This window comes from Onychostoma macrolepis, chromosome 04 (assembly GCF_012432095.1).
Source record: "Onychostoma macrolepis isolate SWU-2019 chromosome 04, ASM1243209v1, whole genome shotgun sequence".
NCBI lineage: Eukaryota > Metazoa > Chordata > Actinopteri > Cypriniformes > Cyprinidae > Onychostoma > Onychostoma macrolepis.
The window spans coordinates 32647005-32675003 of record NC_081158.1 but is presented as its reverse complement, the minus strand read 5'-3'; the positions used below and the strand labels follow the sequence as shown (position 1 = coordinate 32675003).

General features: G+C 34.8%; 1 protein-coding gene across 3 annotated transcripts; it reads left to right on the top strand.

The window, feature by feature from the left end:
* Positions 1-208: 208 nt before the first annotated feature.
* Positions 209-27999, top strand: atxn7l1 (ataxin 7-like 1). 3 transcript variants are annotated; one of them, XM_058773564.1, is made up of 12 exons: positions 209-338; positions 788-856; positions 3441-3545; positions 8443-8518; positions 10585-10768; positions 14835-15280; positions 16630-16712; positions 16810-17054; positions 18147-18333; positions 18442-18563; positions 20399-21044; positions 22486-27999. In XM_058773564.1, the coding sequence occupies exons 4-12, from the start codon at positions 8503-8505 to the stop codon at positions 22501-22503; spliced, it is 1947 nt and encodes a 648-aa protein (XP_058629547.1). In that variant the 5' UTR covers positions 209-338; positions 788-856; positions 3441-3545; positions 8443-8502; the 3' UTR covers positions 22504-27999. The 3 variants fall into 3 exon arrangements, with proteins under 3 accessions (XP_058629547.1, XP_058629546.1, XP_058629548.1); XM_058773563.1 differs by having other exon boundaries at positions 8439-8518; XM_058773565.1 differs by lacking the exon at positions 8443-8518 and having other exon boundaries at positions 215-338.

The following is a 27999-nucleotide window of genomic DNA, read 5'->3' as shown; positions in this document are numbered from 1 at the left end:
ATTATTAATGCATATGTAATTAATATGTAATTAAAATGTAGAAATGAAAGTACTACTACTACTACTTCTAATAATAATAATAATTATAAAACGGCGTACGGACGATTAGAATATAAGAATAATTGTGTACTATAAGAATGCACGATGCACACGTTCAACCTTTCACCTTTCCGTCTCTGAAGCCGAGCGCAGCCGAACGCTGGCCGAACTGTGACGAAGGTGGCGTCATATGTTTCTCTCGCTCGCTCGTCTCGCTGTCTGTGAAGGAAGAAGGAAGAGCAATGGCGACGCTGTACCGCCGCGCGCTCACACTGCACACAGGAGCCACAACACACACTGTAAGTCACATTAGCGCCCTCAGACACCTGCGCGACTGCAGTACGACACTCGATGCTGTCAGGGTTTATAACGGGAGATCGCGCGTGCATCTGCGCTGCTGCATAAACAACGCGCAGTAAACGCGCGTACATTCATTTCGTGTTCTGTCATGAGTGATTGGCAGGTGTCACGCACTTCTGTACATTACGCGTCAATGTTAGTGGCTCAGGAGACGGAGTGTGTATAAGTTTAGCCACTGTGTGTGTGTGTGTGTGTGTGTGTGCACGCGCGCGCGTATTTGTGTGTGTGTGTGTGTGTGTGTGTGTGTGTGTGTGTGTGTGTGTGTGTGTGTGTTGCTTTGCTGGATCAAGACAGCCATCTAGCTACCAGTATCTGTAACTGTGCATGCTCGTTAACTGTTTGGTTACAGTGTCAGTCTAATGCATGCGGCGATATTGAATATTTTCAGATCTTTACTCTGATACTGCTGGGAAGAAGGTCTTGAAGGGTTCAGAGGTGATCAAACTCAGTAAAGCAGGTGAGTGTGTGTGTGTCATGATGGTAGGCGTTTCTTCTCGTGTCATCATGTTGTTATTGCTGTCAGAGCTCATATAGGCTTAGGGTAATACTGTACTTTCACAGCATGCATTATCACTGTTTGCACCTTCAGTAGTTTTCAATTGTTGTCACCATACCAGAATTTCATAAGTTCATACAACATGCTAATAAAAAAATCAATAATAATACCATTTTTTGTGCCTGATTGAACAATTCCTTTGAGTAATTACAGCAATAAAAAGAGCATTTTAATGTTTTGTATTTATCAGTTTTATATTAATAAATAATATTAATGTTATTGCAATTATATTTTACATATTTTATATTTTACATTTTATTTTAAATACTAATAATATGCCTTTACTGTATTGTATTGAAATAAAAATATTTGAATAAATATTAATATTTTATATTGTAACTATTAAAATAAACAATTTAAATTATTTTAATATTGCATATTTTATTTTATTTTACATATTTTTTATTTGATTACAATACACATTTTAATTATATTTTAATATTTTATAATTTTATCATAATAAATAATATTTTATTGTATTAAAATTAATATTTTAATATTTTAGATGACCAAATGTAATTTTTTATTTACATGTAAAAGAACCAGTACGTCCGTACCAAGTTGTGCTAAAATAAAAAGTAATAACAACAACAACAACAACAAAATATTTTTTATTTTAGTACCAACTTGGTACAAAAATACTAGTTCTTTTGCATTTAAAATAATAATTCAAAATCTGTTATATCTGTTATGTTGAGTAAAAAATCATTAACAAACATTGCATTATATAAGCTATATTAGCTGAACAGATCTACATTCAGAGAATTAGGAAGGGATCTGTTTCACATATTATTTTAAAAATAAAACAGTCAGTGGGATTTAGTACTTACTTCACGGTATTTATAACCGTACAGTTGTATTACATTCTGAATGTAACCATAATGTACCATTTGAGTGTCTGACTACGACACACACAAGCAGCTGGTGTTAATGCAGTTCGACTCTGTTTTTCTCATTGTTAAGATCAGCCCTAGCTCTCAGTGTGAGCGTGTGTGTGTTCTCAGTGTGTACTAGCGGAAGTGCGCAGTGATTCTGCATGGACGGTGAAAGAAAGCTCAGCGGATCTGACAAGCTCCTCTGAACGCTTACGTCACAGTTCTCCACTGATCATCAGCTTTAGCCATGAGTGACTAAATACTTCACTAAACGTGAAGTATAATGGGTCACTAGTCCGTCCTGCTTTAAAACACGAGCTGAGTGACCTAAAACTGTGGTTTAAATTTGTAAAAATTAAATACATACTGAATTTGAAATAATTAGTCATCTTAAAATGTCACTTTTGGTGGGTTATACATGGTATCAGGTCAGCCCTCATTGGCAACCTTGGTTAATAATTTAGTGGGTCAGATGTGGAAAAAACTCACATGCACCCAGAATAATTTTCATGTCACTCTTCGCCGTAAAATGATTATTACATTAATTTAATGGAATAGTTCACCCAAAAATGGAGATTTGCTGACAGTTTACTCACCCTCAGGCCATTTAAGATGTAGATGAGTTTGTTTCTTCATCAGATTTGGAGAAATGTAGCATTACATCACTTGCTCAGCAATGGATCCTCTGCAGTGAATGGGTGCCGTCAGAATGAGAGTCCAAACAGCTGATAAAAACACCACAATAATCCACAAGTAATCTACACCACTCCAGACCATCAGTTAACATCTTGTGAAGTGAAAAGCTGTGTGTCATTAAGGCATTTTTAACTTCAAACAATTGCTTCTGGCTAAAATACAACTCCTCTATCCATAATATTACTTTCTTCAGTGAAAAAGTCATCTGGTCTGAATCAGGAGAGTAATATGCACAGATCAAGCACCGTTTACGAGTGAAAACGGTTCAAAACAGCTCTAAACAAATATGTGGTTGGATTTTGATGTGAGAGACAACAGGAGATGGACTTTTTGACTGGAGGAAGCGTTATTATGGATTACAGACTCATATTTCAGCTGGAAGCGACTGTTTGAAGTTAAAAATGCCTTAATCATGAATTTGTTTCTTACAAACTTGCAGCTTTTTCACTTCACAAGATGGACTGGAGAGTTGTGGATTATTGTGATGTTTTTATCAGCTGTTTGGACTCTCATTCTTACGGCACCCATTCACTGCAGAGGATCCATTGCTGAGCAAGTGACGTGATGCTAAATTTCTCCAAATTTGATAAAGAAGCAAACTCATCTACATCTTGGATGACCTGAGAGTGAGCAAGTTTTCATTTTTGGGTGAACTGTTCCGTTAAGAGAGTGTTTTCAGAAAGCTGTGATAAGCAACACTTTTCTCAAGTTTGCATTGGAAGAAAAAGAGGACAATGTTTGTTACACCACAGGGCCATTTTGAAAAAAATCATCTTTTCTTCCAGTCAAGCTTTTAAACATGTTGTCAAAAACCTAGACCGCATTATTGCCAGATGATATTATGCTAATATGTGAAGTGGTTACAAGTTGTCATATTTACTGACTGTCTCTCTCTCTCTCTCTCTCGGCTGTAGATATGCTTTTGTATGGTCACGTCCCAACCCATGAGGATTTCAGACCCGTCGTTTGCGATGCCTGCAACAAAGTCATTAAGCCTCAGGACGTCCTGACTCATTACGGTAAGTGAGTGTTGGCTAGAACGTGACTCGCTGACAGTCATCGCTTGTAATGACACCAATTTATGAGCAGGATTTTATTTGAACTTAATGGTCTCGTTGAGTTCTCATTTTCTTGACATTAGTGCACTGAAGTGTGTGTTAAAGGCTGATATTTCCGATCTTCAGTTCAGAAACTCATTATGTGCTTTGATTGATATTTCGGGACTGTTTTGGGTTTATTGTGCAGTTTTCAATAAATTTGTCTCAAATCATTTTCATTTTGAGAGAAATAAATGGGATGAATGAGTTTTAGATCTGATATTAATGATCTAGAAAATTGTGAGTCTGATTGCTTCATTCAGATCACCAACCTTGAGTATGAGCAGTAATAATAGTTATGCTCGCATTAGTAGACACTTCTAATTAAATCAAAACCTTAATTATATGGCTAGAGCTTAATATGTAGATATGCAAAAGTAACCCGTGTAAGGTTATAATAGAGGTTTTTTCTGCTGTAAAGCAAAAATTTTACTTCAGCCATTACTCCAGTCTTCAGTGTCACTGCAAAAGGCGTAATCAAATAAAAAACAATTGTTCAACATAAAACTGTTCACTTCATAGTTAATTATAAAATGTTCAGAGATACACCACCATTCCAAAGTTTAAGGTCAGTAGGATTGTTTTTAAATAATTTAATAGTTTTATTTCACAAGGATGCATGAAATTGATTGAAAGTGACATTAAAGACATTCATGAAAAGACAAAAGATTCATATAAAAATGCTTTTTATTTATAAGAAAATGCATTATGGAAAAAATATGAAGCACAGCTGTTTCAATAATGATAATAAAAATATTAATAAATGTTTCTTGAGCAGCAGATCAGCATATTAAAGGATTTCTGAAGGATCTTGTGCAGCTTTGCATCACAGGAATAAATTACATTTTAACATGCATTCAAATAGAAAACAGTTATTTTAAAATTGTAATAACATTTTACAGTATTACTGTTTTTGCTGGTTTTTTAATCTTAGTGTTTGTGGCTGTTCACCCAAAAATAAAAATTGATCATGTGCTCACCCTCAAGTTGAGTTTCTTTCTTCTGTTGAACACAAAAGAAGACATTTTGAAGAATTTTGGTTACCAACATTCTTTTGTCAACAGAAGAAAGAAACCGCTGTGAAATCAACTTAAGGGTGGGTAAATGATGACAGAATTAAAATTTTTGGGTGAACTATCCCTTTAAAAATGAGTTTGTATTGCATTGTTGTGCTGCACACCATCGTGGGGAATGTTAACACCAAAAGAGGTCTCTTTCAAAAAGCATCCTGTCCCGGGGCAGAATGGCTCCACCAGTCCATCATCACCGGTTTTCCAGCTCGTCTTGTTTACTTTCGTTTTAGCCTCGCCGCGTTCGTCTCGTCTCGTCTCGTCTCGTCTGCTCGGCTCACATCTGTCTTTGGTCTTGTGCCCAGAACACGTGCGACCGTGGAACAGAGAGGTGTCTCGCGCGGCGGGAGGTGACGGTAATGCACGGAAGGCCCATTGGCAGCTCGCCCTTGCCCCTTCCGACGGCGATTTCACATAGCTGCCTTTCTCTTTCGTACCCTGCCGCCCCCCTTTGAGAGCGGAGAGCTGCGCGGCAGCTGTGGGGCTGTGAGGGTTCAGCGCAGGGGTCAACGACTCGCAGCTATTCAACTCAAAACACCACGGCCCAGAAAGAGAAGGCGGGATGCCTTCAGCCACACAGGAGGCATGCTATTCTCTCGTCTTTTTCTCTTTCGCTTTCTGTTTTTTTCTTCCATCCTCTCAACCGCCGCGGAGCAGACAGGCTGGGTAAGTGTGTCTCCTCGACCAACGTGTGCGTGTTATTCACAGCGGACGCTTTTGAATGCTCACGTGTTTGCTTAGCTTTCAGTTTATGCGGTTTTTGGCTCTGTTTGTGAGCAGGACTGGACCTCGCTATTGGTCATCTTCCTGCAGTCGCGGGCCGGATGTAAACAAACGTAGCTCAGCTGGTGCCTGTGTCTTCCTGTGGCCTGTCAGATAGAGAGATGCTAATAGCAGACCACACACACGCTGAGTCCTGTGTGAAGGGGTTTACAATGAGTAATGTCTCTACTACAAAACTCGTACCTTATTTATTAGTTTTGAAATGTTACGAAACTGTGAAGTTTTATCCTGGGTGTTTTTTGTAAGGTAATTATCACTGTTGCTTAGATTTGTTACAACTTGTTGGGGAGAGGTGCGTTAACGCTTTTTTGAGCATTCTGACTTGAGTTTTATAAAACTGATGAAGAAATCCCACAGACTCGTATTGGAGGAGGGACCTGAGTCATATCTAGAGACCAGAATATCACAGAGACTTGAAGCTGCAGGACTCTTTTCACTTGGGCCAGTAAAAAAAAAAAAACACCTAGCAACTGCATAGCAACACATTGAAAACCCTCAGAACACTTTAGAAACTGCACAGCAACAACGCTACAGCAAATGGATAGAAACTAGGGGTGTAACGGTACACAAACATGACGGTTTGGTATGTACCTCGATTTTTGACATCACGATTTGGTATGTTTTCGGTACAGCAGGGGGAAAAAACTAAACATTTTTTTTTTTCTTTTTTATTAACGAATTCAATTATTATTTCAATTTTCTTAGGATAAAAATCTTCCTCAGCTTATGCTCTAAAAACTATAGGCAGCCCTTTTATATTAGTATACGGTTACATTTAACAACAGAGCCCAAACTTAAATTTAATTACTATTTAATTTTTTTAAATAATAATCAACACTCAACTAAAAACAAATTGTATGCAAACATATAAATTGCACATAATGCAGATGTGATGATAAAATTTCTATTTTTTGAAATATATTCATTTACACAGTGGCTGTCATAGCTTGTTTCATAACAGATTTATTAACCATACATTAAATGATTAAGACATCACTAACAGGTAAAGTAAAATGTAATGAGTATCTAGTCAAATTTTTCGGGAAATGCTCTTCTCTAGACTACATATCTCTAGCGAACTAACGAGCTGTGGACACTGATGACTTGTCTGAGGTAAATGAAATGCTACATGACATTTTGTTTACAAGCTGTTTTAATGACGTCTTTCCATGGTTGAAACACTGATTGAGCGATTACATGAGGTATGAGATGTTCATTCATGTTTATTTCACGTTAAAACTAGTAGTAAAAAGGAAGGGATAATTGCGCTCACTCACGCTCCACGCTGCCGTTTGAACTGAGGCGCCAAAACGGCATTTATTGCTTGAGTTTCTTGAATGGGCTTAATTTGAAATATTTTAAGACTTTATTTCTTATCAAAAGTAACATGCGTACCAAACCGAAAGACCTGTATCAAACATTTTACATGTACTGTTACACCCCTAATAGAAACGCACTTTCTATTTTCATGATTTTCACACACTTAAACATTTAGAACTCTCTAGAAACCTCATAGCAACACACTAAAAAAATCGGAACACCATAGCAACTGCGTAGCAACACACTTAAAACATATAGAACACTCTATCGACCACATAGCAACAAACTAAAACACTCAGAACACCATAGCAACTGCATAGCAATGCAATTAAACCATTTAGAACTCTCTAGAAACCTCATAGCAATGCACTAAAAACAATTAGAACACCATAGCAACACCCTTAAAACAATGTAGAACTCTCTAGAAACCTCATAGCAACACACTAAAAACAATTAGAACACCATAGCAACTGCATAGCAACACCCTTAAAACAATGTAGTACTCTCTAGAAACCTCATAGCAACACACTAAAAAAAATCGGAACACCATAGCAACTGCGTAGCAACACACTTTAAACATTTAGAACACTCTATCGACCACATAGCAACAAACTAAAACACTAATTTAAGGTAACTTTTTATCTCGCAATTCTGACTTTTTTTCTCGCAATTGCAAATTTAAAATTTTGCTATTCTGACTTTTATCCTCAGAATTGCGTAACATAAACTCGCAACAGAGTTATAAAGTCAGAATTACTCGCAATTCTGAGAAATAAAGTTAGCATTTCTTTCCTCAGAATTAGGCTTTATAACTCGCAGTTACATGTTTATATCTCACAATTCTGAGAAAAGAAATCAGAACTGCGAGGTATAAACTTGCAATTGTGAGAAAAAGAGACAGAATTACAACAGTTGAGCTGAAGGAGAAAACCAACCACAGAAGAAGACGGTTTACGCTAATTTCTGCTGTAGTGCCCCTTGTGGCAGCACTGAGAACAACACATTTCTGAACACATCAAATCAAACTAAAAGTGTTAGTGTTTACTTCCTTTTTGTATTTTGTGCATCTCAACATCCTTTTAAAGACACACCAACTGTAATTGATTAGTCTTCAGATGATTTTAGCAGCATACCTGTGAACATGATGGACTTTGGCCTTTTTTTTCCTTTTTTTTTGTCTCGGTCCAGCTGCACAGATATACACCTACAGGCGTATTTACACACCTGCCTCGTATTCAGACCAACCCGATGCTGAATTTCCCCCTGTGGTCAGAGCGGCTGGGCCATTGTTTCTCTCTTTTGGTCGGCGGTCAGACTTTGTTGTGAGCGAGGGGTTCTCCCCGTCCAAACAGAGCCTCTGAAATCAGCTCTTTTGAGTCCTCGTGAACGGTGTTGTGGCTCTTGGCTGAGATTCGCTGGCAGACGAGACACTATGTGAAGGCCAAGGCCGGTTAGTGAGCTGCCAGATCCAGCCAGGAGCTTTATTATTATTCACTTTGAAAATAAACAAGGACTTTTTTTTTGTTTTTTAGTACAGTAATCTGGCTCAGTGAAGTGTTTTGAAACCCCATACATCAATTATCTGTTGTAGGCCCCTAATTCGTGTTGTGTTGTGTGTGATAATGAGTGTTTGTAATTGCAGGTAGTTGGGGAATAGTTGAACAGTGAGTAGAGAGGACAGCGTCCACCTCGAGCCCTCCAGAGCCATGCATAGCAAGAACCGTAAGTGTATTAAAAGATTGTTTAATAGTATTTCTTGTTTAAACTGCAGCAAAAATAGTGTTAGTGTTTGATTCATTTCTGTGAATCAGTTCAAACTGTCCATTTTAGTGAATGAATTCAAAACTCTTTATGTAGGTAAATAATAATAATTTAACAATTTAATGAAAAAATAACTAAATAGTAATATTTTTATTATTTTATTTATGACTTATGTATTGTTTATTGGCGAATAGAAATGAAATAAAATTATTTATTTGAAAACCAGTATTAAAAACTAGTGTGTGCAATTTTTTTTACTGTATTACACTTTTTTTTCTATTTAAGTAATAATAGTATTATAATAACAATAATAATTTATTTTACTACACACATGCAAGCATGACTTTGTAGCTTGTAAATAATGATTATTTAAATGAAACAACACATGTTATTAAATTATTATTATATTATTTATGATTTATGTACTGTTAAACTGGTGCAAATAAATAAAGATTTATATGCGCCAATATAAGAATGAAAATATTATATTACAATAGTGAAAAACAGTGTGGAAAACATGAATTGATTATTTTTAACTAGATTCTATTGTATTTTGCTCATTGAAAAAATTTAATAAATAAATACAAGAAGAAAAATAATAATGTTTTATTATTATTATTATTATTATATATTTTACATATTATTTTATTTGTGCTACACCCCTTTATGACATACTGTTTTCATTTACTTGTAAGCATGACTTAATTTTCATTGTTGATTAACTTTTAGTTTCATAATTTTAAAACTGCAGTTTTGTTTTCAGCCCCAGATTCCTCAACATACCTCTTACTAAAACTGAAAATGTCAATCGAAAACCTCACAAACTTCTCTTGAATGTCGTAAGTGGGTTGTGTGGAATATTTGCAGCTCAACATAAGTGTGCACATATTATTTTTAATGTATTATGATTTGGGTTGCACTTACGTTAATTTTTCATGTTGTATAGGATAGATAGTATTAGGGCTGCTCGATTATGACAAAAATCATAATCACGATTATTTTGGGCAATATAGAAGATAGTGATAGTGATATATATCAAATATATATTTTCTGTAAATAAGGTTGCTATGACATCTGCATTTTAGAGACCAGCAAAATGTCACACAATTCTCAATACTACAGCAGAATACTAGAGTAACTAATATTAGTAAAAAATATAACAAAAAAGGTCCTCAAAATTATAGAAAATAATTCAATTGCCAGTAATAAAAAAGCAAAGGAATACAATAGAATTTTTTAAAAAAACATACAAATGAAACAAACTGTGCTTTAAGTTTTTTTTTAATGCAAGTCTAAAGTATTCGGTATTCAGCCTACTAGAGAAATTGAATAACCCAATGTAAAATAAAACAGCATAGTCTTTACTCTAAGAATTAAACTTCCTTTGTTTCTTATTAAAGCTACAAAAGTCCTTCAGTCAAGAGCAGTGAGTGATTTTGAATTTGTCTTTTGTTGTTTGATTAATATAAAGCACACAGTCGCAGCAGGAATATAGCTGCTGTCACTTTAAGAGCCGCACGGATCCAATTTACTGTTACACAAGTATTTTCATTCTCAATTCTTTACATTCATTTATTACATATCCGACGAGGGTTTACGTGTATAATCACTAAGCGCAGCATTTTGACACATTTTTCCTCCCAAGGAAGTGCAAGTTCTCTTTCACGATTTTAAAAACATGAATAAATCTAATCAACTTTAATAAATCAAGCATGTCTCATTTTGCAAGTGTCTCGATACATGATTTTACTGATTTGCACGTGAAATTGGGCTTTTATGGAGGAGTGAAAGCGCACTGCTGGAAAGGGGGCGGAATGTGGCGCAATAATCGTTTCATCTTGATTACTGTAATTTCATAATCGTTGGAGGCTGAAACTGAATTTTTAGTAACTGAATTGGAACTGAATTTCGATTAATTGCACAGCCCTAGATAGTATATTATTTGGGACTCAATCCAGTAGTTTATCTGCCTCAGCACTTCCTGTACAGAGTCTCATGATCTTCTGACGGCTGTATTCGTTTGTCAGAGAGGAGACACTGCTCGCCCAGCAGCTCCAGGACCCCTCTGGTTCCTGTCAAGGCCAAGATGTCGGTGGGCCAGAGCGAGGTGGAGCCCCTTCCCTTCCGGGTTCCTCGCGATTACCCACACTCACGCTTCAGCAAGGCGCCACTGGCCGTCTATCCGCCCAAAGGAGCCCGAGCCAAGGCCTGGTGGGTAACCCCCATCCAATCATAAATGCTTCCTCTGGCAAACACTGGATTATGGGTTCAATTAACTGTAAGAAAGCAAAGTGTTTGTAAACATCATCTAATGCTTCAGTGTGACTGTCATATTCACACCAAATATTTGAATCAATGTTAGAGTTTCCTGACATATTTAAAATTAAACACAATTTGCATCAATTTATATTTTTAATAATGAATTTTCCTGCACGTTACCCATAAAGATGTCATCATGTAACTTACAACATTATTTCCATAAATGCTAGATGATATTAATAATTAGTGTTAGAAATGCCACCTATATCTATATATATATATATATATATAGATTAGAACAGAAATTTCATTATTATTACTTATACCTATAATTATAATTATTGTTGACCATGAAAGAAGAACACTTAACTTCCCAGAAATCTCTTGATTTACCCCAAATTTTGATGTAAATATTTTTTCTAATAAAGTTATATGTAAGCATTGGTGAACATTTTATATGTCAACATTAATATTTGTTTGGCTGTGTTCATTATGTACAGGTATTGAATCTAAGAGAAATATGTGCAATATGAAAACATTTAATGTGCAATCTGAAAAATGTATTGTTAGTCATCATAATTATATTATTAGGCGTTATTGATCAAAATTAGTCAAGTCAAGTCAAGTCAAACTTTATTAAGATCCCTTGCGGGCAATTTAGATGCAGCAAGAATCAGAAGCACAGCAGACCCAAACAGTACATTCCAAAACATAAATACATAAAAATAAGTAAATACAATAAACTTCACCTAACAGACTCCTTAAAGACCATTTAACAGCCGAATTGCACAGGGAACAAACGAGTATTTATATCGGTTACTTTTCATCTTTGGTAGTCTGTAACGGGAACCTGAAGGAAGCATTAAAAACTCTGGATGCAGAAAATGGTCACTGTCCAGGAGCACAGATTGGGCCCGACTCAAAACATTCCTACTGAACAAAAATGACAAACTTGTTTGTTCTTTGCCTATAATCTTCCCACTAAGAGTAACTATTCTATTTAATGCATTTTTATGTTTCACACTGAGATTTCCAAACCAGCAGCTAATAGAAAAGGACAGCACCGGCTCAATATAAGACTTCTAGAACAATTCCATCATTGTCCTATCTACATTGAATGATCTTAATTTTCTTAAACAGTATAGGCGCTGCTGTCCCTTTTTACATAAAACCTCTGTGTTCACATCAAAACACAATCTGTCATCAATAGTGGTGCCCAAGTATTTATAACTGTCCACACATTCTACCTTCTCACCCCTAATAATGGTAGCCTGGGAAGAATGTGGTTTTATTCTAAAGTCAATAGTCATATCTTTTGTCTTAGACACATTCAATTGGCATCATCAAAAACAGGCATCATCACACCATTTCATAAAGTCATCAACCACTGGACCATGACACGTTTCGTTATTTTCCAGAAGACTCGTGATGACTGTATCATCAGCAAACTTTAAGAAAAATCTATTGCTGTGTTTACTTATACAATCATTTGTATATAAAATATACAATAAAGGAGACAAGACACAGCCTTGAGGAGTTCCTGTAGATGTTATCAAGGGAGATGAGAAACTACCATTTACTCTCACTCTCTGAGTTCTTTCAGTTAGAAAATCTAAAATCCAGCCCGCTAAATTAAAATCAAGACCAAAATCAGTAATTAACTTCTCTACTAAAATATGAGGTTGTAAAGAATTAAAAGCAGATGAAAAATCCACAAACAAAAGCTTGACATGTCTTTTGCTCCCTTCCAAGTGCTTTAATACCAGATTTAATAAAGTTGCTGTTGCATCTTCGACACCTCGCTGTGTTCTATAAGCGAACTGAAGGGAGTCTAGAAGATTTTTAGTTTTAGCCAACAGCTCTTCTTTTACCAATTTCTCAAAGCATTTCATTATAAGAGATGTTAGTGCTATTGGCCTAAAATCATTTAATGTTACTGCATTTACAATTTTAGGCACAGGCACCACAATAGCCTACTTCCACACTTTAGGGACTCTCTGAAGAGCAAAAGACCATTTAAAAACCTTACAGAACACTGGTGCCAATTGCTCAGCACAAACCTTAATTAAATACCCCCCAATATTGTCTGGTCCAGGAGTCTTTGTCTGCTTACAACCCTTAAAAACTTGAATTATATCTAATTCATCAAAAAAGTTATTATAGTCACCACCACAGCTCATTTTATAATTCATAGACTCCATATTGGGACCAAATTCAGGTGCATCAAAGCGTAGATAAAACCTATTAAGTTCCTCGGCCAATTGCTCTTCGGACCACACTCTAATATTCTTAGTTTGTAGTTTTTCTCTTTTTAAAACAGTTTTATATACTGGGACAAGCAGGACAGTATTATAGTCCGCCGCCCCCCACAGGAGGCTTCACAACAGACTTATATGCACCTTTAATTGATCCATAGCAAAGGTCAAGAGTCTTGTTAAAATGTGTGGGGCAGGAAACATATTGATAAAAGTTCCGCAGGCACTGCTTCATGGAACATTTATTAAAATCACCCATAATTAAATTCGGGGCATCAGGAGATATACATTGCAGTTTGTGCACAGCACTACCAAGAGTCTCAGCTGCGTTTGCTTCGTTTGCCCTCGGATGAATATAAACCACAGTAACGAAAAGTTGTGGGAATTCCCGAAGGAGATACTGTGGCCGAAGTGATACAGAGAGTAATTCAATATCTTTAGTACACACACTCTCTCTCACAGTAACAGAACTGCACCATTCGTGGTTGATATATAGGCAAACACCACCTCCTTGCTTTTTCCCCGTAACTCCAGGGCAACGATCGGTACGAAAAGGGATGCCAAACCCATCAATAATTACAGAATTATCAGGGTCACTGTTTTTTAACCATGTCTTCGTAAGAGCCAAGATACAAGCATCCTTATAATCATGTTGAAAACGTACCATTGCCTGTAGATCGTCGATCTTACTTCTGAGGGACTGGACGTTAGTCATGATGATAGGTGGAAGAGGAGTCCGGTTTAGCCGAGACTTCCTCAGTTTCACCCGTACCCCTCCTTTCTTCCCTCTCTTCCGCATTTTACGAGGGTTTTGGTCCCTTCTAGTAAGCAATCTGTTGTTATGAACACCGTTTCCATGCGGCGAACGTAGATCTACAGGATGACGAATGTTGTAAGGCCGATGCCACTGAAGGAGAAACTCTCTGTCGTACTGGATCCTCACCGGTTGTTTAGCCGGTGATGCATTCAGACACGCGGGAAGGAGGAATAAAGCCCACAATAGGACAATAGACAGTACATCCATTTGGCTTTTGTTGGATTTCAACAACAACAGTCCAGAGCAAGTGCAAAAAAAATAAATAAAATAAAACAACTTTAAAAACTTTAAAAAGAAGAACAAACAAACGCAACACACGACAAACACGTGCGCTGTTTCTACTTCCGCTGCTGGTCGCCACATGCGCAGCGCCCCCCCTTTGTTTATGGAATTAACAAATTAATGATGATGTAATATTTATATAAATTAATGGTGATAATATTTACACTACTGTCAATAAGGTTTTAATGTTTTTGAAAGCAGTAACTTCTGCTCACCAATGTTGCATTTATTTGATTAAAAAATACAATAAAAGTAAAATAAAAATGTGAAATATTATTACAATTGAAAATAAGTGTTTTCTATGTGAATATATTGTAAAATGTAATTTATTCCTGTGATCAAAGCTGAATTTTCAGCATCATTACTCCAGTCTTCAGTGTCACATGATCCTTCAGAAATCATTCTAATATGCTGATTTGCTGCTCAAGAAACATTTCTGATTATTATTTCATTATTTGTGGAAACCATGATGCATTTTTGTCATGATTCTTTCATGAATAGAACGTTTAAAAAACACAACAACTTTTATGTCAATTTAAATTACAATTCGACTTACTGTGGTTGTGACCAATCTATTTTTTATTCAAATAAGAGTTGAATTTATGTTTGGAAATTGTACTGTATGCAAGTTCAAATCTTAAAATACACAATCTCTTTTCTCTAGCGTGTCTTTACCTGTGGTGAGTTTGGAGAAGATGCCGTGTTTCAGCCGATCGGAGGGAGCGCACATCAAAGTCAACTCCACATCTCCCACGCCAGGTTCTTCTCTTTCTTTCTCCTCCACGTCTTCCTCTCCATCTTCCGCTCCTCTCAAGTCCTCCTTGACGTCACCAGCATCTCACAAGAACCAGGAGAAGTTCCTGAACGGTCGCGGTCCTGTGACGCCTCGCTCCACCACGCCCCCCACGCTGATTGACAGGCGGCCCAGCCCATCACGGTCGCCCTTGGAGAAACGGCCCGCCCCCTCGCCCTCGCCCTCCCCACAGGACAGGAGACCCGCGGCCTCCACGTCTCCATCCCTATTGGACCGGAGACTGATAGTCCCTCCTTCTCCACCAGACAAGAAGCATCAGAACGGAGCCAAAGGCGGGCGGCACCGAAGAGTGTCGGGTGAGTAGCAAAAGCTTGTTTAATATACAGTCAAACCAAAAATGTATCATTTTTGATATTTTTTTACCAGTGGGTGCAGGACACTATAGTTCATTTATGTAAGTGAGGATAGCAAAATAAAGTGAACTGTGATTATACCCAATGGACTACCAGTAAAAGTGATACAAATTTGGGACCAAAAATTATTCGGACACTTTGACCTGACCATGTTTTGCTTTAGTGTTTTTTCCTTAATTGCTAATGCGACCAACAAAGTGAAGCATTGCTTGGTAATTGGTTGACCTATATTGGTAATATCTAATCTTGTACTTAAGTTTAGCAGCTGACAGCTATTCAGCCTAATTAATTACATACCTTTCTGTCAAAGTTATCTGACATTATCAAGATGAATTTGTTCTGACACAGTTTAACTCTGAGTTCTTGTCATATTGTTTACCATTTTCTAATCTATAGTGAATGAACTGTGATAATGTGAGAAATTTTGAAGGTGCCTGAATAAATTTTGGTTTGACTGTAACTTTTGCTCTGAGGTTTGTTTTGAATCCAGAAGAAATGCATTTGCAGGACATTTAACGTCTGTTTTTTAGCGAAGCTGGAAATAATGTAGGAAACCACTTGGATTTGAAAAGAAAAGGCATTTCATCTAGTGGAATGCGCTTAATAAAAAATTATATCCTAGATGCTGCTATTGCTAATTAAAACTATTAAAAATAATTTGTATTTGCTGTAAAGAGAGTTGAAATAAAATAAAGTATAAATACTATAAGTAAAACTTTAAAAGAAAAATAAATTATAAATAAATTTGCTTAAAGTATAATTTTAATGAAATTGTGTTCTTGATTTTGTTTTTGTACTGTTTTATGTGGTTATAAGTGTTTTATTTTGTTGTTTAAACTATTAAAATAATTTTGTTAAGTAAAATATAGCTGTAATAAAATAGATATTAGAAGGAAAAAATAAGCAAATTCATTTATAATTTTCTTTTTTATGTTCAGTAAAACAGAATTTTAATGAAAATAGTTTTCCTTGATATTTTTAGTACTGTATGTTTTATAGGGTTATTAGCAGTGTTGTTTTTGTTAATTAAAACTAAACATACTAAAAATAATTTTCGTGAATTAAAATAAAACTGAAATAAAAATATACAAAAATGTTAGAAGGAAAACTTAAAAATGAAAATAAACACGATATAGTAATAAAACATATGCTATGTATATAAATCTATGAAATCTATTTTCTTACACACACACACACACACACAAATACGTATTCATAATATTAGCAATATATACATACATTATAATACATAATACATAAATAATATTGTTATTTTGTTATTTGCTGTATAGGGAGAGTGTTTGATCCTAATAAACACTGTGGGGTTTTGGACCCAGAGACAAAGCGGCCTTGCACTCGATCTTTAACCTGCAAGGTTGGTATCGTCACTCATTAGTGTGTGATTTAATCATCTCTGTCCACTGAGGATTGTGGTTGATTTTAAAGTGTTTGTTTGTTTGTGTATGTTGTAGACTCACTCTCTAACCCATCGGCGAGCCGTCCCGGGACGGAGGAAAGACTTCGACATCCTTCTAGCGGAGCATAAGGGACGGGCGAAGGAGAAGGAGACGGGGCAAAAAAAGGAAGTTCAAGCAGGCAGCCAATCAGTGCAGGTCACACAGTCACATGACTCAGCAACCTGCCTATCCACAAGCTGTACCAATGCCAAGACCACGCCCACTCTCAAACTGCAGCTGGCCAATTCACACTTACACAGGTACATACTGCTGACTACAAGACTGTGCAATTATTTTAATGTCCAGGTATCTATCTATCTGTTTTTTAAAGTAAAACATATTTTCCTACATAATTTTACTAAAACATTTTAAATTAAATATTAGATATTTAACATAAATATTTCTCATATTAAATCATATTAATATTCATAATAATATTAATATTTAAAAAAATATGACATTTTTAAGTGATGGTGCACTTTGAATTGTTGAATCAGTTCTGAATTCATTTATTGATTCACAGATTTTAGTTAGTTAAAATAATGCTGAAATAAAATAAAATATAAATATTATCACTATCATATAATATATATTATCATATTATCTCAATTGTAGTATGATGTTGAATAATTATTAGAAGGACAACTTTAAATAAAAATTAGAAATGTTGCCTTGGCAACTAACTGAAATAAAATTAGTTTAAGTAGAAGTACTACAATTACTGAAACTGAAAAATAAAAAACCTGACAATATAAAAATAAAATCCAGTTTATAAATAGTTAAATATAAATATAAAAAAGACACAAGTACATAACAAAGTAACTAAAAATGTAACTAAAATAAAAAATTAAAAAAACTAATTCAAAATATTAATATATACTATAATGGTATATAAATCATACAAAACTAACCATGGTTATTTGTCTGTATTGTGTGCATAGAATGAGTTTGGCCCTTTAGAATCAAACTTACCAACTATATAAAATTTTTTCTGCTGAAGTTTAAAACGGGATAAGAAAAGATTGTGTAACTAGTATATAATGACATTTTATAGGAAACTTAATGGGCAAATAAAAAGTGCATTTAAAATCATTGCAATATTCACATCTTACCCGATTTTTAAATTGCCAGAAAAAATGTTGAAGTACTAAAAATACATGAACGCTAAACAGAAAAAAAAAAGACAAAAGCACATAACAAAATTACCAAAACAAATGAAAATTTAAATAAATAAATTAAAATAAATAAATAGCATAATAGTAGAGTATATAATAATAATACTAAAATATAACTTAATTGATTTAAAAAAAAGAAAAAATCAGAAAAATGTTTCATCAGTCTTTTATTTGCAGAGCGTGTAGCGGCGGCGGTGCAGTTGTGTTCAGCTCTGCACCCGTTCCTCCTCCTGAACCTGTGCTCGGCTGGCAGCAGAGCAGCGGAGACGCGCGTCTGTCCAGCGATGAAGGAGAAACGGACCTCCCCGAGGAGTCTGAGAAGCCACTGTGCCACTATTCTCCACAGCACCCGCGACCCATGAGCGTGAGCTGCACCAAACCACTACATTACAACATTTGGGACCCTGTATATTATAAAATGTATATAAAAATGGAGTAATATAACATGAAAACTCATTCTCTCCTGTCTTAGTGCTGTGCGTTCAGCAGTCGGTTGATGGGACGGGGGCACTACGTGTTCGACCGGCGGTGGGACCGGGTGCGGCTGGCGCTCCACTGCATGGTGGAAAAACACGTCAACTCTCTCATGTGGAGGTGAGCGTCCTGCATGACCCACAGTTACACGCTTGTCCATCCACTCGCACAATTATTGCTTATGAATTATGTATTTATAGGTGCATACATTCAGTTCACTTTTCCCATAATAGGGGTTGTATTTCACCCCAAAATCACAAGGAAAAAATATTTTGCAATAAGATAAGAAGGACTTGTCACAGTCATTTTTTTATTTGGGCATTATTTTCATTAACAGTTATTCTATTATTATTATTATTATTATATAATTATAACAGTTTATATTTAATAATGCCATAAAAATATAGCCATCTTAAAATGTTGCAATGCAAAAATCTTACTGATCTTCAAAATAGGCTTCATTTTCTACATTCATTTTCTAGGCTTCATCTGCTGAATATTATTTTCACCCAAATATCATAAGAAATTAAATATATTTTGAATTAAGAAAAAAAAAACTTTTTTTCTGCATTCTGACATATATTTTCATGTTGTTTTATTTTTTATGACATTATTAAACAAATCAAACATAAATTATTATTTTTATTAATAATAGTTTTTAAACATCATTAAACTGAATAATGTTATTAAATATGATTGTTGAATGATAGTAAATAATAATTCTTACTAAACATGTTTATGGCGGTTAATCATATTTTCAAATAATTACTATTATTTATATTTATTTCATATCAGTTAAGGCGAGACACTGCAGGTGAATAGGGTATTTTTTTTTACTAATAGTTATCGCCTTACCTAGTTGATTGATTACATTCATAATTGCAAACATTTTTTGTATTACAAGTTTTCTAAAATGTTAGGTTTAAATATGCAAATGAGGCATTATTTAATGAAATATGCACTAATTTGCATACATTTCTAGTACAAAAATCTAAACACTGGATGAAGTCAGTTTCAAAATTCTTGTCAATTTTTTTTGACATATTACAGTCAAAAGTTTTTACAGAGGGAATTTTGGGTATCTCATTTTGTCACTCCATAATTCAGAAAATACTTAGAACAGACAGAAAACACTATATTTTGACAATTTTGGGGGGATTAAAATGTTGTATATAATCAAGAAAATTATATATGAACAAATCCCTCTGTAAAAACCTTCAGGATATAGACATGAATAAAAATGTAAAGTTTGGTGTCTGTAAGTGCTACTGAAGTGGAGATTTATGGCTCAGTGTAGGAGAAAAAACTCATTATGAGAAAACGGCCTTTAAAAATATGTATTGTAATTGAAATCTATTGACACAAATAGATAAAGTGCTATAAAAGAAACACTTAACAGTGTCTTTTGGATGTTTTCGTTCTACTAGTCTGAAAAAACACTTCATGAAAAACCAAAAAGCCCAAAATCTCAAAATTGACAGGTGCATGAAAAAACAGTGTTTTTGCCTGTAGTGTCTCCCCTTAAATTAATAATTAATATTTTTTCCAGGCTAGGAAAAAATTTATGATTTGATTTATTATTCTGTAATATCTGACACAGTTCATGTTTAATAATGTATAATAATAATAATACAGAGAGAAATAATAAATAAATAAATATATATATATATATATATATATATATATATATAAAATAACCTCATTAAAATAAAACTTTAATACTTTATTTTCTTTATGCAAAATATTATTTTTCTTTTTCTTTTTCTTTTTTTTATTTAGGGTGAAATATGACCCAGATGTTTTTTGGTGAATTAAATGAATGTTAACGTAGTACTCCAATGACTTTACAAAGGCTCAAAACGTTTTCTTTCACTCAGTGATCACACAATATTTAGGTTAACATGCCACATGGTTTCCTACCGCACACTGGTGATGTCATATCCTGTTTGTCACAGGAAAGTCCCCCTAGCAGTGGAGAGCATGACGAGCCCGACTGAAGTTTCTCCCCTTGGCTCTCCGTTTGTCCCCAACCACACGCTGGCGGCTCCTCTGGACGGCGTCTCCATGGTCTCGTACTCCACCTCTTTCTCTCATAACGGCGCTGGGGTTTTCTGCATCCGGGACCCTGGACCCGGACCCAGACCACAGCGGAATAAACCAGCCAAGCTGCCCAAAGCCTCAGGGGACGGAACGGGACCTAAAAAGCGGAAAGCGCCTCCAGCCTCTGAGTCACGAAAGAGCGGGAACAGCTACCATCTGCCACTGGGTGCGGCGCACATCAGTAACGGGACGGCGGCCCTCAGCGTGCGGGCCAAGCCGCGGCCAGGGGCCCCGGGGCCAAGGGAGCAGGACAGGTACGGGAGCGTGGAGCTGTCCCTCCCGCAGGCGCTCACCGGGGATCATGGGGGAGTCTCGTCCCACAGCCCGCTTCCCTACGGATCCTCCAATGGGAGGAAGAGGAAGAGCTCTGGATCGAGCACCAGCAGTGACAAACCCAGCAAAAGCACCAAATCCACAGCACTGGACGGGATATTCAGGAAGAGCAGCAGCAGTTTGCTGTCGTCTGTCGCTGAATCTCCCCACAGCGCCCTCCCCAGACAGGTAAAACATGTTATAAATCTTTATAGACCCCTGAAACTGATTTTTGTGTGTGTGTGTGTGTTGATTTCAATTTATTGTATTTATCCATTGAAAACACTCAATATGACATAAGATATATTAAAGAATAAAATATTATAAAAATTATAATTAAAAAAAAACATATTATTATGGAATTTCAATATTGTGATTTGCAGGCCTGGAAAAGATTTATAATTTTTAACAGTATTTAATTTTTATAATATATATTTAGAAAATAAAATGAATATAAAAATGTTTCAAATAAAGTAGAACATGTTTATATATATATGTGTGTGTGTGTGTGTGTATATGTATATGTATATATATATATATATAATTATTATTTTTTTAAATAATATGATTTTTATTTTATAATATTATGTGATTTTTATGACTATTTTTCTAGCATACACATTGTCTATATATTATATATTTTTCTATTTATATATTTTTATTATATATTTTTCTAGACTGGAAAATAATTACAGTATTATATAATTATTATATTCATATTTGTTATATTTTTATATTAATAATGTAGAAATAAGTTATTATCATGCGATTTTTCTAGTCTGTAATTTTTTCTCGTGTACTTTATTATCTATTTTTTCTAGCCCATAAAATATAGTATTTTTTAAAAAAGAAGTATTTAAAAAATATTTTCAATATTTTTTAAGTTTTGAAGAATTATTTTGAAGAATTTTTTTCTAGTATATATATTTTTATTATTATTATTTTTTATTATTATGTTACTTATTTATTTGATTTGGGGCTTGTTTTAAAATTTCAGTTTAGTTGTTATTTACATTTACATTATATTTACATTTTGTTATTTAGCAGACGCTTTTATTCAAAGTGACTTACAAATGAGGACAATAGAAGCAATCAAAACCAACAAAAGAGCAATGATATGCAAGTGCTATATTAGTATATTATTATAGTGTTATATTTCAATTTCACAAAGAAACGTGCAGCATTTTGTCCAAGCAATAATAAAAGAACATATTTAATTTATAATTTGTCTTAAATCTCATTTTCTTAAAAAATCATGAATCGCAAATCGAATCGAATCGTGAGTTGAGTGAATCGTTACATCCCTAATATATATATATATATATATATATATATATATATATATATATATATATTTATTTTTTACTAGTGTTTTATTTTTTAATAATTTTTATAATTATTTAAAATCATGGAATATTTATATATATATATATATATATATATATATATATATTGTGCTTGTTTTTCAGAAGCCTAAATTACTAGAAAACATATTTACTTCCATCTCATGAATGACACCGAGGTTTTTGCTGGCAATTCTCTTTGTTTTTTGTTGTTGTTATTTTTTTTTAAACTGTACATTCAGAATTCTTGCATATGCAAACATACTAACCACCAACATATTTTGTAGCCCAAGGTCCCTCACTGATGCAGTGTGAGTTTGAGAAGAGTTCGGGACGTCCTGTGAGGGCTGTAGACGCGGGATGCCAGCACTGTGTCTGTCCTGCCTTGATCCCACCGCTGCCTCTTATCCCGCTACGGTTGAGTCGCATCCTTCGCGCCCTCCTTTCCTACAGGGCTTCTTCTGTTCTGTTCCCATTAGAAATAAATGCTTCATCTGCCAGTTTATCGAAGAATGATTTCTCACGTTTCCTTCAGTCTCATGCAGATTCAGATTTTGATTTAACCAGTACACAACACATTTCAGACATTCAGCGATATGGAGTTTTATTTTTATTTTCACGTAGATGGGGACAACATGAAGGAAAACCCTTCAGACTCAACCGTGTCGATCTAAAGTGCACTTAATTTCGAGTCTACGTAAAAAGGAGGGGAAAAATGTTTCAAACAAGGGAATATTTTACAGACGCTTTTTCGGCAAGTTGTATTTTTCTAAATTGGATGAATTCAGGTTTTTGAGTATTTGTTTTTGACACAAGTATTTGTCGATTTAAAAACAAAAAAAGAAGCCAGGACTCACACCCCTGTGGTAAAGCAACTTTAACCGGTGATGAATTTTGTATGATAATTTATCCTTTATTAATTTTCTAACTGACCTGATTAGTGATTCACACGTTGAGCAGAAGTATATTTGTATGCCATTTTAAAGGTTTAAAGTATTATAGAGACCCTATTGTTGGAAATGTGTGTACATATCTTTTATTATAATTGTTTTGTTTTGTATTTATTGTTAGCGTCTCTCAGAGGTTCAAGGATTTAGTGGTTTCTCTCTTCCTCAGTCATATGTATCTTCATAGACCTAAAAATGGTTGGTTATGAAAGGGCCTTGCATCGCTTGCATTTTCCATTTATACTCTTTGATTATGTTTTTAAGGAATACTAACTGAAATGATGATGTACCCACAGGATCCCAGTCTTTCAAGACTTTTCTAGAGGAAAGGTACATTGCTGTGAGCCAGTATTGGCAGTCGGCCGAGGTCTGTTGCCAATTTTGTTTTTTAAAGATGTTGTTAGGTCATACGTGCACCTTTTAGTGTTTGACCATCAGAAATGAAGACCTTCTCAAAGAGTTAACGGAGAAATGTTTGCTGTTTACTCTGTATTTGCACTACCGTTTTATTTTTATTCAGCAAGGACTCTTAATTGATCAAAAGTGGCATTTATAATGTGACAAAAATAAACTAAATATTCCTCAAAGAATCCACAAAAATATGAAGCAGCAAAACTCTTTTCAACATTGATAATAATCAGAAATTTTCAGCATAATAGACCCTTTTTCTGTTAGTAAACATTGTGACGTTTTTTCTGTGGGCGGGGCTTAGCTGGAGGCAGAAAGATTCCACTGACTGCTTCACTAACGCTAGCTATGAAGTTTGTTTACCTTGTTTTTTTAACAACGGCTGGAGAAAATCCGATTTTACCTGCATATGTAAGGTCACTCACTGTGCAGGACCATGATCGTTATTGAAATAAGTTAACTTTAACGGACAAAGTCAAATTGGCCGACCCTATGCTCATGGATGGACGATCTGACAGGATTACCTGCGATTGAGTGACTCGAGTCGCATATAACGTTAGAGAAACCTAAGAGAAACTCACCTGTGTCTATCTAGTCATGAAGATGTACATATATTTCAAGTTCAGCGGGCTATTTTTACAGCTAACGTTACGTGAGAGTGAACTGGGCCAAAATACAAAAAGTTAAACATTCAATGTGATGAATGTTTATTTATATATTTTAAAGTATATACATCCTGTAAATTATGTAAGTTAAGTTTACAATACTTTACATACAGTACATTTAAAGGAAGATGTGAATAGTTTCTAGAAATAAAAATTCCAGAAATTAATTTTGAACTTTCTGTATTTGATTATTATTTCTTACTAAGTTCTTAGAAAGTCCAGCCACTATCAATCACAAAAATGTATATTACAGATGATTAAGCATATAAATCGTCAGTTTGTTGTTTTACACACATGCACACATACATTATTTCATAGTTGTGAGATGCATAAGAAATCTTTAGACACGTAAGACAAACCATAATCCATAACAACAAAAGACAATACTTTATTTAACCTTTTCTGATAAGAAGTGTGTGCTGCAAACGCGAGCATTTTTGACAATCGTTTCTGTCCAGTCCGCTCGTTGTATCTCGTTTAACCACAGCTGTCGTCGGTTTTTTGTCTGGGAGTGGCAGCAGGTATGAGATAAAATTTCAAATTGGAGCCTGTACTACGTCGATTCTTGCATCCAACATCAAAACAAGATGATATTTTAAGCTCCTTATGTAGCCGAATCTGCGCTGTTTTGAATGGGCCGCCTCCAGTTTTCTCTTTGTTTTGCCTCCAGCTAGCGCGGTGACGTAATCGTGATGTCGGCGCAAAAAGGGTCTATAGAATGATTTCTGAAGGATCATGTGACACTGAAGAAAATTCAGCTTTGCATCACAGGAATAAATTAGATTTTAAAATATATTCAAATGGAAAACAGTTTTTTAAAGTTGTAATAATATTTCACAATTGCACTGTTTGAACTGTATTTTTTTATCAAATAAATGCAGCCTTGGTGAACAGGAGAGACTTCTTTCAAAAACATTAAAAATCTTACATATCCCAAATATTTTTGAACGGCAGTGTAAGTGTTCCTGGCCTAATTTTGCATAATTTCTAAGCATTATAATAAATTATATGGCAATAATGTGTCACCATGATAACTTTTAAAAAAGAAAGTCCCACTGAATTTCGCTGAATATTCAATTTTACACTGAAAATGCAACAGTAAAATGGATTGTAAATGGCATTTCATGTTGACATCAAAGATGAAGTGCAAAGAATTGCACAGAATTGCAAAATAATGATTATTTCCAAACAGGTTTCCAGATCATTGTGGTTTTGCATTGAAACATTTTTCATAATTTACAATTCAGCTCCATTTCCTCTTGTTTAATCTCTGAGAAGCTCTTCATTACTAGCATAAGAATCTTAATATTTAAAGGAACAGTTCACCCAAAAAAGAAAATTTTCTGAAAATGTACTCCCTTTCAGGCCATCCAAGATGTAGATGAGTTTGTTTCTTCATCTGATTTGGAGAAATGTAGCATTACATCACTTGCTCTCCAATGGATCCTCTACAGTGAACGGGTGCCGTCAGAATGAGAGTTAAAACAGCTGTATTTGGACTTGTATTTTAGTCGAAGCAATGGTTTCAAGTTAAAGATTTCTTAATGATGGATTTGTTTCTCACAAACACGCAGCTTTTCACTTCACAAGATGTTAACTGATGGTCTGGAGTGGTGTAGATTACTTGTGGATTATTGTGATGTTTTATCAGCTGTTTGGACTCTCATTCTGACGGCACCCATTGATGGAATGCTACATTTCTCCAAATCAGATGAAGAAACAAACTCATCAACATCTTGGATGGCCTGAGGGTTTTCAGCCAAGTTTTGTTTGAACTATTCCTTTAAGGAGCCACAACTCCTGTAAAGGTCCCTTTTTGCACTTTTTGTTGTTTTTTGTTGGATTTGAGTACTATTTTATTTATAAAAAGTATTGATATATGAATTTATAAGGAGAAATAATCATGTATAGTTGTTCTGACTGTGCAAAGACAATACGCTCTGTGAACCCAGCTTGTGTTTGCTGTGACGGCTCTTTACCCCTGATTATTACCGTGTTGCCTTGCTGCCAATGCGAAACTGTCCATAGGTCAGCTACCAGAGCTAGAAACCAACCCCGGATCCCTTCCACACCATCTTTTATGCGTGAAGTGCTTCCATATGGATTTGGCGCTGTAATGTTTTGACGTCAAGTGGCGGTGAAGTTCCCCAATCCACACCACGTCTTTATCATCACGAAGAAGAAAACTGCCTGGATGAGGATGTTCGGTTACATGTTATGCCTTTTCCCATTGCACATCAATCATTAGAAATTTTTCTGTGGAATTATTGACATAATAATATATATATTTTTTCAGAATAGCGTGAAGGACCACTTAAGTAATCCGAATGAATCCGAATGAAATTGTAATGCGGACAAAATCTGATCATGGTACCACTTTTGACCTTATGGCTCTTTCTTTTGGTCCAATAGTGCCACAAATCTCTATGTACTACAGTTCATCGACGTTGAACTGTAACTAAGCTATGAAGTATTATTATTATACAGCAGGTCCTTGTAAACACATCCCTCTTGTAGAAATTAATGAATGTCACCATGGCATAGCAGTGCAATTTCTATTTATATCTTTTTATTTCTTTTTATTTTCTCTCTTTTAATTTTTTATATATTTTTATTTCTTTATTATTATTATGGAAGCCCATTTCCTTCATGGAATTATTATTTTTTATTTTTTTTGCAATGCTGACTATCGTAATTCTGAGTATATATCTCACAATTCGGATTTTGTTCAGAGAAAAAAGTGTCAAATTGCGAGATATAAACAAAAAAAAATCAGACTTTTTGTCTCAATTCTCACAGTTCTCTTTTTTTTTTTTTTTTTTTTTTTGCAATTGCGAGTTTATATCTTGCAATTCTGAGAAAAAAGTCAGAATTGTGAAAAAAAAAAAATGTTGCAGTTATGGGTTTCCATAATATATATATATATATATATATATATATATATATATATTTATTTTGATGTTTTTAATTTTTGTTTTGTAGTTTTCATTTTGCTTTTTTTATTTCTATATTTTTATATTTACTTTTATTTGTTTTGTAGTTTAAAATTTTGCTTTTTATTGTTTTTTGTTATTTTATTTTTATTCTTTTTTCTTTCTTTTTTAGTAGCTTAATGGCTGATTTCACAAAGAATGGCGTGAGATTCCAATCCTCATTGGTTTAATTTGAATATTTATATATTGTAAGCTACATTTTCGGTTACACATTGAACTCAAAACCCCACAGAGTTTTCTGTGAAAGACACATGCGGCTTGCTTCCACGTCAAGGAAAATGCCTGAAGCAATATGAATTAATTCTGTAATGTTCTCCATTCTGTTCAGTTCGTCTACTGATATGTATTGTTGCATGTGTGCATACTACTACTTTGCCATTATTAGTGAATGTCATTGCTAACTAGATGGTTTGTCATAACACTGCACAAAGCAGCCCTGTTAATGAGCTTATTCCCAACCACATCACCTGTCCACTTTTCCTCTCACAGATGCTTATGTTGTAGATGTATTATAGCCACACCTTCAGTGCTTCGATGTGACCCAGCCATAACAATTGTAAAGATTTCGAAGGCCTTATTTTTATACCTGGACTCTTCGTACAGAATCTCTAAATCTGACATAAGAGGTGTTAATAGGCATTTCTCTCATTCCTAAGTCGAGCTCCTGTGTCCTTTATACAGTTTGTGTCCTGTTGGCCCATGTGTTCTCAATGATATAGACGTGTATTTTCAGGTTTGATGATATTTTGCATTTCAGCTGTTACAGAAATACATTTTTCTTACCTGCT

Excerpts from the sequence above, each read along its gene's own strand:
- atxn7l1 (XM_058773565.1), top strand. The coding sequence starts at position 230 with ATGTTTCTCTCGCTCGCTCGTCTCGCTGTCTGTGAAGGAAGAAGGAAG. Across the intron at positions 16,713-16,809 it reads CTCGATCTTTAACCTGCAAG|ACTCACTCTCTAACCCATCG; the intron begins GTTGGTATCGTC and ends TGTATGTTGTAG. Across the intron at positions 18,564-20,398 it reads GTCAACTCTCTCATGTGGAG|GAAAGTCCCCCTAGCAGTGG; the intron begins GTGAGCGTCCTG and ends TGTTTGTCACAG.